Here is a 12,518-nt window from a genome sequence, read left to right on the forward strand (position 1 = left end):
TCATCCATAGGTAATGGTTTTGTAGTCATTAAAAAAAAAGAAAATTAATTGATATTTTCATGTCTTATATGTTTTGTTTCTTTTAGCCCTTGTGAGAGATTATTACAATGCGGTGACACACTAGAAGCCCCACCTGGTAAGATACACACTAAATAAGCCGTAGCTTATCTCACCATGTAAAATGCTCAACCATAACATCCTTCATTTTGTCCTTTTGGCAGTGAAGGAAGATTGTCCTGAGAATGAATTTTATTCAGATTGCTTACTCAACAATGGAAAGGCTTGTGAGCCCGCCTGTAGTAACTTGGCTATATTCGACCAAGGATGTACTCTTCCTTGTACACCTGGATGCACCTGTAAAAATGGGTAAGTAAAGTCAATAACCAGGGATTGTGGCTGCTATAATACTTATAACGTCTCATTAGAAGACCTATATTTCTACCGAGGAGTTTAAAGGTAATCTGTCACTAGGTTTATTCAACCTTAAATGAGGGCAGCATAAACTAGTGACAGAAATGCTGAACAGATTGGTATATTACTTCCATTATTTTGTGCATCCGTTCTCCTAATATGCAGGAGAATTGGATTCTTGCCAAACCCCTCCCCCCATATTCCAGCTGCTGATTGACAGGTGACTGCCTATACACAGCATGGATAAATAACTGCCAATCAGCATTTGGTGGGAGAGGTTTTCTGCCCCTCATGAATATCCAGGACAACTGAGGTCATGCACATAATGGAGAGGACTACTTATTGTCCATGTTATTCAGAAGGATATCTCTGGATCAACTGCACAGTACAATGTAAGTGATACATCATTCTGTTCAGCTTCTCTGTCACTAGTTTATACTACCCTGAGATAGGACGGCAGAAACCTACTGACTGGGTCCCTGTAAGATTATAGATTATATGGGACAGCTATAGGATTGTCATGTAAAGTAGATGAATGGTGAATGAATTAATTTATTTTTATGTTCACACTTTGTAAAAACAACGGACGCATTTCATAACAACGGCCATTACATAGTGTGAACTTGGCCTTAAGAAGCTATCATTAAAAAGGTAGGCCTATTAGGGTAAATTGATAATATGAGTTAAGGTCGAAAATGGTGAGCCATAGAGATACGTTACACGACCATGTACATATTATTAGATAGTCACTACTGAAATGAGTTGGTTTATAATACCACTTTCCTCCTACAGTGGCCACTGCAGGAGAAATTTGTGGCCAATAGCAATCAACACTGATTGTGTGTGTGTATGGAGGGGGATCTGTCAAACCAGCTCATATCTGCAACTCACCAATGTCTTCTTTATCAGATAGGGAGACAGGATAATCCCTTTAAGAGACAGGATATATTTAGAAATAAAAGTAATGCTAACATGTTTAAAGGGGAACTCCAGGTAGAGGTTAAAAAAATTAAACTTCTGCAGAAGCATATAGCATTACCTACCTGTCTATCCCAGTTTTGAAACTACCAAAAATCCATTTATTTTTTTTTGGGGGGGAGGGGGGGGGTTGCTCTGTATTGTGTTTCTGTCCTTCCTGGTTGAGCAGTTCCCAGAATACAATGCTTTCCCTCAGCTGATCATCACAGTCCCCCACCCATCACAATCAGTAAAATTAGTGCAGCAGCTGCTTCTGGACGGTCAGAAATGGTGAATCACTTAGGAGATTGGGGGATCCAGCCAAGCCCCCTGTGACATCACACCCTGCCCCCTGTCTGCATCATCAGCCTGTGCTCAGCAAATACACACAATGTGAGACAGAGGCATGGAAGATTTGTCTCCTAGGGGGGGAGAGCAGAAGGAGCAGAAGACAATGTGAATTGGCACAGGGGCCATTTTTTTTCACTTTCTGGATTTCTATCAGCTACCAGTGTGGCAGAACTGTACAGATATGGTAATACATTGTATAGACACATCTATATAACTTTTAATGTACTTTTACTAGAAAACAAGTTTTTCTTATCCGGAGTTCCCCTTTAATAGGATAAGGTAATGTTTTATAACCTGCTAGATTGTCAGCACTGAATAGAGCTAATCTGCTAAATTTTGCTATTCTTTTAGTCTTGTAAGGGGCAGTGATGGAAGCTGTATACCACTGAATGAATGCCCTTGTACCCACGGAGACGACTCTTACAACCCAGGAGAGACACTGGCAAAGGACTGCAACACTTGGTAAGCCGCCTTATTACCTGCCATGGATTTCTAGGACTTACCCATATTATATTATAATTTAATCTCCACTACATCTGTATATTTACTAAGGTTCCTCAATAAGATTTTTAAATGGTCGTAACGGAAACAAATGGCCTAAATTTAATATCATAAATAAAATTTAAAATGATGAAATAAATATTGAAAGATTATTCTTCGAATCACAGCACCTGTGAAAACGGCAAATTTTCATGTACCGAGAACCCGTGCAACAAAGTGTGCAATGCTTACGCCGGATCCCAATTCTTCCTCTTTGACAACGTCTGGAAGTCTTTTGCCCCAGGAAATTGTGGAATTGTTCTGGTTGAGGTGAGTTGTAAGATCTGGATTTTTTTTCCAACCATAAACCTATTTCCTGTAGGATAATGTCCAACACTGCTGTAAACTCTTGTATTTTTCTTCTTAGTCTCGCAAAGGGGAAAAACCATTCTTCCAGGTTGTCATGAAAAATGTTGCGAATGAAGCCTTGGGAGGCGCCCTTATGAAGAAGAATATCTATATAGGTTTTGAAGGAGCTAGCGTTCTGCTGAGTGAATTTGATCCCACAGTGGTAAGACATGGACAGTATGGGGTTTATCTTGAATAGCTTAGAGGAGGAAGATGAGCAGATTTCAGTTGACTCTTAACATGGTCGAGATTGGTGTTTTTAGATCTCAGTGGTAACATTTATATCTTGCCTTACAAAACATGCTTATTTCTAAAAAAAGGTCCAAATGGAACCTGTTCAGTGAAATAGTCTAAGCATTGCCCCACATAGTCCCTCAATAAATGATGTTTCGGATGTCTGATTCTCAGGTAATGGAACCAGGCAGTACTACTCAACTGAGAACTTACCGATCTGGATTCTATGTGGTGGTCCATTTCCTGGATGGTCTTGCTGTGTACTATGACCAACATCTAGATGTTATCATTCAACTGGAACCAAAACTACAGGTATGATTAATAACTTAAATAAAAAATAAAAACTAACAAAAAAACACTACAAAATACAATTGAATGTGAAAGCTTTTATGCAGTCTATAGAGTGTTTGTACCACCACAATATATGGAATGATACTGTTCTACAAGAACTAGCACAATTCTTTCTATATCCAATATTAATTGCATGCACATGTGCTAATCATAGAAGATATTTAACAATTTTTTTTTTGATGCAGGGCAAAGTTCAAGGTATGTGTGGAGATGCTGATGGAACCACCACTACCGAGATGGCTATTAGTAATATGGCTCAGTATGCTTCTCAGTTCCTGGCTGAAGTGGTAGGTGATAAATTACACACGTAGATACTCACACAAACACACAGTTATTTATTGTGTTTTTAAATATATTTTTTTGTTTTCATCAGTGCCCCGACCAACAGACAACTCCACCTTCTCCAACAGAAAACCACAAAAAGTTTGTGGAGACACAATGCAACCTACTTATGAGCAATGAGTTTTCAGAATGCCACACTCAGGTAAAACGTTGCTTAATTATTATTATTTTTTTTTTTTGGGGGGGGGAATTTGCATAAAGTTCAAAATACTAACATTTAGAGGGGAATTTATAAAGAGCAGTGTTCTCTGTACCTATGTATTAGGTAATTAACTGCCAGTTTACACTGATACACTGAATGTATCGCACCTTGATGTAACCAGGCCAAATGTATCTGAGTTAGCATAGATTTAAACTACGTACTAACATAGTTAATAAGGTTGACAAAAGACAAAAGTCCATTAAGTTCCACCTACAGAAACCCTACAGTGTTGATCCAGAAGAAGGCAAAACCCCTATAAGGCAGATGCAAATTTCTTATCACTAAAGTTGAGTTTACTGTCCACCAATTCCCCCAGGTCCTTTCCAGAAGCAGTTTTACCCAGTGTTTCATTATTTAGCACATAATTGTACTTATTATTTCTATTGCCTAGGTGCATAACCTTACCTGCCATTTATCTGCCCAAGCCTTCAGCTTCTCCAAATCCCTCTGTAATATTATATTATCCTCCTCTGTGGTGATTGCTTTACCCAGTTTAGTGTCATTTAGTATAGCATCTTTTACAAAACCTTCAAATACTTTACCTACTATAGATGTAAGACTTACAGGCCTACAGTTTCCAGGATCACTTTTTGACCCCCTTCTTGAATATTGGTACAACATTAGCAATGTGCCAGTTATGTGGAACAATCCCTGTCATTATAAAATCTTAACATATTAGGAATAAGAGTCTGTCTAATACAATTTTAATTCCTGCAAAACCCTGGGATGGATGCCTTCTGGGCCCGGGGATTTATGGATTTTAATGTTTTTAAGGTGTAGCCTCACTTCTTGTGTTTTAAGGTACTGTCTCACTACAATGCTAGCAGGAGTAAATTGAGGGGGCGACCATGCTCTTTTTACACTACGCCAGACCCTGCCCACTAGGCGTGCTCAGTGCTGATCTGCAAAAAGTGGCAAATGTTTGTGCAAACAAAACTTTTTGCCAATTGGTGCCAGGCATAGGCTTTAATAAATCCCGCCCCCCCCCCCCCCTCGTTTTTGTACTGATTAATTTTTTTTTCTCTTAAAAGGTAAATGTGGGGCCTTATTATCAGGCTTGTGTTGAAGAGACCGAGGCCTGCAGAGATGGCGATAGCTGTCTTTGTTACTGCACTTCCCTGGCAGCTTATGCCCGTGCCTGTTGCCGTAAGGGTGTCACCGTTGAATGGAGAAGCCCTGACACATGCCGTAAGTCTGTCTTCCAAATTATTTTGTCATTGTGTTGCCTCTAAAGTCAAATTGACTATTTAAATGCTGTATTTTGCTTTGTTTCAGCATCTCCATGTGAATATTACAACCGAGGTAAGATATATAAGATGCAGCCTATTGTTAGATTCGAGGATTGGATGATCTAACCTAAACTGTGAACTATAGCCGATGATTACTAACAATCGGCAACACTTTTTCTCTTAAGATGCTGGAGAAGGTCCATACCGCCTGGTAATGATGAATGGCAAGAACTTAGTGGCCGATTATGATACAAAGACCGTATCACTGGGTAACAGTGAAGATTCTGGAGACTTAAAGGCTAGCTTCATGGTTACTCCAAGCCTTTATGTGGACCAACAGAGTATGTAAACTATTTTTTCTACACCTTTTGACAAATTTCACGCGAACGCAATGCTCTGCTATCACCCAGAATTGTTCTATAAAGTTTGGATGGATAACTGGAAATTTGTTTCACTTTCTTTTTGTAGATGGCAGAAAGTTGGTCTCCTTGGAGTCTGCAGAGCATCACAACTTCTTCATAGTACAGAACGATGATGGAGGCCTACGTCTGGGCAAGTGGCAACCAAGTGTCGAGTTCCGTAAAAGAGCCACATTTGTTTTGAGACCAAGCCGCTGGGTTAAAGACTTTGATGCTTTGGAGTCTTATTTGGTACGAGGACAATATCTTTCCCTGGGTGGTGAAGAACTAGTAATGTCGAAGGTGAAATCAGTAAACATGTTGCAGATGAGCTTCCACTTAGTCGGTAAGTTCCTTGCCTTAACTCAAATATATCTACATGCTGTTTTATTAAAATGAAGCCCTAAACGTTGACTATTAACTTACAGCGCAAAACTTTGGCTTGCCATCTTTCTCTGTCTGCACCTGGAAGTACAGAGCTTGTGGAAGTCCATGCATTCCAACCTGTGAGGATCCTCTCGGTACAAAGTGCACATTGACTCTCAGGTAAGGGTTGGCTATAAAATGTTTGCAACTTGTTATATTCATACTGTAATTAAGATTTCGATCTAAATGATCTACATGGTAAATATCACATCCTACTACGTACGCCACGCACATCGCCATCATCTTTTTTTATATGCTTATAACATGTTAATCCATTATACTTGCTGTTTCTTAGGGTTGAAGGTTGCTACCCCATATGTGCCCCAGGAATGGTCTTTGATGAAGTTACTCATCGTTGCGTCCAACTTGAGGATTGTAAGTTCTTATGTGTCTACTTTTTTTTAAAATCAAAACATTAGTCTACTGAGTTATCTATGGGTTTAAAAACCTTAATCATTTTTTTTTTTCCAGGTATCACTCCACCTGTAGGGACCACCCCATTGCCAACCACACCACATGAGGTAAAATATATAATATGGGTTATTACTAGAGATGAGCGAACCAGGTTCGGGTTCGAGTCGATCCGAACCCAATCATTCGGTATTTGATTAGCTGGGGCTGCTGAACTTGGATAAAGCTCTAAGGTTGTCTGGAAAACATGGATGCAGCCAATGACTATATTCATGTTTTCCACATAGCCTTAGGGCTTTATCCAACTTCAGCAGCCACCGCTAATCAAATTCCGAGCGATCGGGTTCGGATGGACTCCAGCATGCTCCAGGTTTGCTCATCTCTAGTTATTACATTAAATCTCAGAATTTTTTTTAACTCAAGGGGACAAGGAGGATATTTATGCGTGTATCTCTGTGAGTGTACAGATGATATGCTCTGGATTTCATGACATATGCGTTTTCTGTTTTACTGCAGCCATGTAAGGATGCTAAATGTGAAGTGAAATCATGTTCAGATGGAGAATTTCTTCAGCAAGTGCCCTCAAGTGACCCCTGCTGTGACAGCTATGAGTGTATTCGTAAGTACGCTATGAATGCTGTATGTTTCGTGTGTCAATGAATTAACTGATTTTGTTGGTGTACATGCCGTAACCTTTGTAATTCACCAACATTGAGGTTTATTCATCTAAACTTTGTACATATCATAATAATATAACTGATTTTGTGTTTACAGCTATAACAACACCTCCTCCAACCACAACGGTAAGAACATATTTTTCTTCAAATTCTAGAGAATAATGTTAAAGTAAAGTAAACAATATCATAAAAATACAAATTATTTGATTCAAGTTTTTATTCTTTATTCATCACACATTGTTAAACATGTTTGGTAGTGCTTTCTATGTGACTATGGGCTTCCTTCTCTGGAGAGAGGGATATCTGGCTATTCCCGTGTTTTGAGACTCGTAACTGAGGCTCCACGAACCCCTTTTTTTTTTGTATATATATATATATATATATATATATATATATATATATATATATATACACACACACACACACTTATAGAGCCTGTTACACAGCACGAGAATTGTGTGTCAAGGGCCCTTGCTTTATATAGAAAATAATAAAGGTATACTTACCTGTCCTGGCTCCCCATATTCTGCTGCCTTTTCACCATTCACCGCAGCCATTGCTGGAGCTTTTGAAGATGTCCCTAAAGTGCTCAGTCAATCACTGGCTGAGATGAGACAGAGACAGTGATTGGCTGAGTGGCCTGTCACTTCACAGATGGCTTGACAAGCTTTAGCAGTGGCTGTGGAGAATTAAGAAAAGGCAGCAGGACACGGGGGAGCCTGGACAGGTAAGTATAATTTTTATTATGTTCTGTACACTGTCATCATCCATTGGCCATGGATCACTATGCATGTAAAGGGATAGGACATGATTTTCTATACATTTCCAAGTAACAAAAACACTTCATGGTATAAACTGTGTTCTGTTTCCAGCCTCAATGCACAAATGTAAGATGCAAAGTGGATCCCTGCACCGATGGACAATACCTACAGCAGATTGAATCATCAGACCCTTGCTGCAAACATTTTGTGTGCATTGGTATGTTCCCATTATACTCAAATGTCATAGTGTATGATATCTTATAATATATTATAATTAGAATGAACAGCCATAATATAAAATTTATGATATTAAATATTTTTAATAATGTAGGTGACTTTATTATTAATCCGAGATATACTAAACATTTGAAAATTTTTATGCTGTGTTTTTAGATATCACAACCCCAATACCAAAGGTGACAACTGAGGTAGGTGACTGCCATTACTGCGTAGTGTCGTACCGTTAAGAACAAAGATAACCCCTATTCTATATGTCCAATGGTAGATATCATGGGGTGACCTCTGCCATAGGGGGAATAGCTTTATGAGCCAAAGCATAAAACCACTGAGAGCACCTTCTCCTCTCTGGTGGGCCCAGTCTGTCCATGTATTACATAATCTATTCTTATTCCCTATCCTTATTAGGAACCTAACCCAAGTCACATAGCTGATTGCAAGGATTGCATTTAATTAAAAGGTTGTTCATGAATCATACCAATCAATAGGATATCCATGTAATGCATTGGTGAGATGGGTGCACAAGATGGAATATCCATAGGCCCCATAAGGGGAGACAGAACCCATATTGGCTTCCAGCAGATAACTAATATATATGGGGGATGATGATATAAAATGACTAGCAGATAAAATGTAAACCAGGATGTCAAATCAAACACTGACATATAATTTATTCCCCTTTTTCACAATAGGAGTTATGCAAACATGTTACATGTATCGTGTCAAAATGTAGAGAAGGGCAACAACCAGAACAGGTTGCAACATCCGACCCCTGTTGTCCGCAGTACCAATGCGTCGGTAGGTATCTCATCAAATCTACATCTAAAAAAGAAAGTTTGGGTAGATTTATAGAAATAGTAAAACTCCATAATACAGCTGTCTATACCTGTCGTCCTATGCACTCAAACACTTGACTATATATCATAGGCATATTCCAGCAATGTTATTTTACAAGAGTTAGCACTTTTTTCACTGTTTTCAAGAATCGGATGCTGTATAGGTCCTTATTTTTCCCCTATGGAAATAAAAAAAATCTTTTGTGTGTTTTATGCATATATGTATATGTAGACATCCATACAAGTACAGCATGTGGCCTTGGAAAGTATAGGTTTCTATTGAGGGGTACATTGAAGGTTCTGGGCTCAAATGTAAAATCTCTAGCCCCTAAGGTTTTGACAACTTTTTGTCCCACTTGAACCTCTAGATTTTCCAGACTAGTCCCTTTATTTTCTTTGTTGTGACATAGTGATTAAATGCCATCTCCTTCAATTTCTTCATAGATTTGCCAACCCCTGAACCAACTACACCTGTGAGTATCTTTAGTCTTATGTCCTTCTTTGTATGTTTTAATTGGACAGCCATTATTTTAAAATAATGGACGTTATTTGCCGTTAAATGATGGCTGGCCAATAAAAACACCTGTCTTTTTGACAGTGTGTGAACAAAGCCTAAAATGGGAAATGTACACATGTTGGGGTGTAACATATAACTACTTTACCTCCATGTACTATTTCTACTGTGTCCAACATGACTATATGTAATGTCTGTACTAACTGCCTTTAAAAGCCCTTAAATATTTGGTGATTATCCAATTTTATCTGTTAACAATATAGACCTGGAGATGAGTGAGAACCAAAATAATCGGTACTCGAGTCGAGTATTTTTCAATACTCAAGTGCTTGACTCGAGTAGCTAGCCCCATTAAAAACAAGAGGAGAATCAAGTTTTTAACCAGGTGCCCCCCTTGCCCCCCCCCCACTCGGCAGAACAGGGGTTACCCGGTTATTCTGAAAGTGACAGTCTTGCCCCAAGTGAACCTCCTGGGGGCCAGACTGGGCTCTGTTGGTGGGGAAGGGAGCAGGGAAAGTATACTTACTGCTCCGGTCTTCTATTTGTCTTCACTTTTGCTGGGGTCCACTCCAGCCTCAGCCACTAAAAGGTACACTTCATTAAAGGGGTTATCCAGCGCTACAAAAACATGGCCATTTTCTTCCAGAGACAGAACCGCTCTTGTCTCCAGTTTGGGTGCAGGTTTTGTAACTTAGTTCCATTAAAGAGAAAGGAGCTTAAAGGGGTGATCCAGTGCTACAAAAACATGGCCACTTTCCCCCTACTGTTGTCTCCAGATTGGTTGGGGTTTTGAAACTCAGTTCCATTGAAGTAAATGGAGCTTAATTGCAAACCCCACCTGAACTGGAGACAACAGTAGGTTGAAAAGTGGCCATGTTTTTGTAGCCCTGGATAACCCCTTTAATTGCAAACCCCACTTGAACTGAAGACAGGTGGTGGTGTCTCTGGCAGAAAGGGGCTATGTTTTTGTAGCACTTGATAACCCCTTTAAAGGGGTAGTTCACCCAAATTTTTTTTCTTTCAAATCAATTGCTGCCATGAAGTGCCAGAGATTTGTAATTTACTTCTATTAAAAAATCTCAAGCCGTCCAGTACTTATCAGCTGCTGTATGCCCAACAGGAAGTTGTATTATTTCCAGTCTGGACAGCAGGAGAGGTTTTCTGTGGGGATTTGCTCCTGTTTTGGACAGTTCCTGACATGGACAGAGGAGGCAACAGAGAGCACTGTGTCAAACAGGAAAGAAAACACCACTTCCTGCTGGACACACAGCAGCTGATAAGTACTGGAAGACTTGAGATTTTTTAATAGAAGTGAATTACAAATCTCTGGCACTTTATGGCACCAGTTGATTTGAAAGAAATTTTTTTTGGGTGGACTACCCCTTTAAGGCTGTGAAAATGCACTATGCTTGTTGAGATGCTGCTCAGCAAGCTTTTTGTAAAGGAGCACATGAGCAGCAAGAAGTACTTGCTTGAGTATGGAGTACTTCTGAGTATACTCGAGTAAATACTATACTCGATAGAGCATGCTTACCCATCTCTAGTAAAACCTTAAATCCCTTTTCGTTCATTGAGTTAAAATGACCCTGTACAATGTAATGGAAGAAGAAGAAGAACTACAACAAAAACATACTTACCCATCCATTCACCTACTGTATATCGTTGCTGCTAATCCAATGACTACAGAAATGCCCTGGTAACGGCAATGTACACTATTCACTAGGCACTGCAGCCAAACGCTGGCTTCAGCAGTCGCCTACAAGGGCGAGTACATGAGATCTCTAAGGTCAGTCACTGGCTGCAGCATCTTGTGCACAGTGCACCATAATGTCACAATGCTATTTTTGCCATGTAATCTGTGGTTTAAAGTGGGAGACAATCAGAGGTATGGGTGGGGATTGTCTCCATAAGGTTCTGCTGTGTCCATTTTGGATCCACACATTTAATTTTGAACATGTTAAAGTGTTTTAGAAGCCAATCAGCCAACATATACCATGCTGCATTAAAAAAGAAAAACCAAAGCATAAGGACAGTGTCAATATCCTGTAGAGATATGCCATAAAGTCTAGTTTAGGGTTCACACACAGTGTTTTTGGTCACTATTTTGCTCAGTATTTTTCAACCCAAACCAGGAGTGGATTGGAAACACAGAAAGGCTATGTTCACACACTGTTGAAATTTAGTGGATGGCCGCCATTAAACGGCAAATTTCAAAACAACCTCCGTTGTAGACCAAGTGGTCTTTTTCTGCCGACAATCTTCTAAGTTTCTATATTAATATACTTTTTGTATTAATTTCAGCCACCTTGCCAAAACCACGTCTGTTTGCCGCCAGTCCAATGTACCAAGATCGGTGCTAAGCTTGTAGAAGTCCCATGGACAGATGAATGCTGTCAACGCTTAGAGTGTCGTAAGTCATTCTATACATCTAATTTGTTCATGCTACCCTACTCATACACTATGGTAACTAATCAGAATATGATTTTTTTTTCCAGAATGTCAAGTAACCTGTGATCCTCCCCCCACCTGTAGTGACTTCGAACCTCCAGTAAGAATTGGAGATCCTGATCTTGAATGCTGCCCAGAGTATAAGTGTTGTAAGTACTCATGGAGTCATCATAGGGTGTTAGTCCAGTGTTGGACTGGCCCACCACAGGATCCTTCGGTGGGCCTCCAGCTTTACAACCTGCGCTAACATTGACTGAGATGTCATGTCTCACTGGTTCTTCATTGGTGGGCCCCCAGGATCATTTCCTCTGGTGGTCCCTAGGTACCCCAGCCTGACACTGGGTTAGTCCATGTGTTCGTGTATCATGAGCTTTGGGTATAACAAGCTCAAATGCTTCTGCTGTAAATGGTCCCTAATGAATTCTGTTTGGTTCTTTTGCAGTTGATGAACCAACTAAACCTCCATCCACCACAGTTGAGGTACACTGATGCATTTCAATAAATTGATGATCAAATAGACTGATATCAATACGTATCAAACATCCAACTGAAATCCACATGTCTATTTTTGTTAAAGGACAAATGTGCACATATCTCCTGTCCTACTGTGGAGTGTGGTGAAAAAGACACATTGGTGGAAGTGGCCTCCGACGATCCATGCTGCAAGAAATATGACTGTGGTAAGTCTGTGTCCTTATTGGTAACCTACGACTTTGTTCACGTTAGCCACAATATGATATTCTATGTCAGAGATGGGGAACCTTCGACCCGTCTGCTTTTTTTTAAACTACAATTCCAACTCTTCCGGGACAGTCAGGCCTTTGGCTGTCCAGGCATGATGGGAA

At 39.8% G+C, this 12,518-nt stretch overlaps 1 protein-coding gene across 1 annotated transcript in view; it reads left to right on the top strand.

The window, feature by feature from the left end:
- The window catches only part of LOC138768744 (uncharacterized), a 103,799-nt gene that overhangs the window by 45,136 nt on the left and 46,145 nt on the right, over nucleotides 1-12,518 (top strand). The window contains exons 41-63 of the mRNA XM_069946698.1: nucleotides 87-136; nucleotides 222-366; nucleotides 2,071-2,181; nucleotides 2,388-2,529; nucleotides 2,627-2,770; nucleotides 3,016-3,153; nucleotides 3,378-3,479; nucleotides 3,566-3,676; nucleotides 4,768-4,924; nucleotides 5,012-5,038; nucleotides 5,151-5,306; nucleotides 5,434-5,709; nucleotides 5,792-5,909; nucleotides 6,085-6,164; nucleotides 6,261-6,310; nucleotides 6,717-6,819; nucleotides 6,975-7,003; nucleotides 7,750-7,855; nucleotides 8,032-8,066; nucleotides 11,527-11,635; nucleotides 11,721-11,822; nucleotides 12,116-12,153; nucleotides 12,251-12,394. Of these exons, the coding sequence (XP_069802799.1) occupies nucleotides 87-136; nucleotides 222-366; nucleotides 2,071-2,181; nucleotides 2,388-2,529; nucleotides 2,627-2,770; nucleotides 3,016-3,153; nucleotides 3,378-3,479; nucleotides 3,566-3,676; nucleotides 4,768-4,924; nucleotides 5,012-5,038; nucleotides 5,151-5,306; nucleotides 5,434-5,709; nucleotides 5,792-5,909; nucleotides 6,085-6,164; nucleotides 6,261-6,310; nucleotides 6,717-6,819; nucleotides 6,975-7,003; nucleotides 7,750-7,855; nucleotides 8,032-8,066; nucleotides 11,527-11,635; nucleotides 11,721-11,822; nucleotides 12,116-12,153; nucleotides 12,251-12,394 (2,473 nt within the window). The remainder of the gene's footprint in view (nucleotides 1-86; nucleotides 137-221; nucleotides 367-2,070; nucleotides 2,182-2,387; nucleotides 2,530-2,626; nucleotides 2,771-3,015; nucleotides 3,154-3,377; nucleotides 3,480-3,565; nucleotides 3,677-4,767; nucleotides 4,925-5,011; nucleotides 5,039-5,150; nucleotides 5,307-5,433; nucleotides 5,710-5,791; nucleotides 5,910-6,084; nucleotides 6,165-6,260; nucleotides 6,311-6,716; nucleotides 6,820-6,974; nucleotides 7,004-7,749; nucleotides 7,856-8,031; nucleotides 8,067-11,526; nucleotides 11,636-11,720; nucleotides 11,823-12,115; nucleotides 12,154-12,250; nucleotides 12,395-12,518) is intronic.

This window comes from Dendropsophus ebraccatus, chromosome 12 (genome assembly GCF_027789765.1).
Source record: "Dendropsophus ebraccatus isolate aDenEbr1 chromosome 12, aDenEbr1.pat, whole genome shotgun sequence".
Taxonomy (NCBI): Eukaryota; Metazoa; Chordata; class Amphibia; order Anura; family Hylidae; genus Dendropsophus; species Dendropsophus ebraccatus.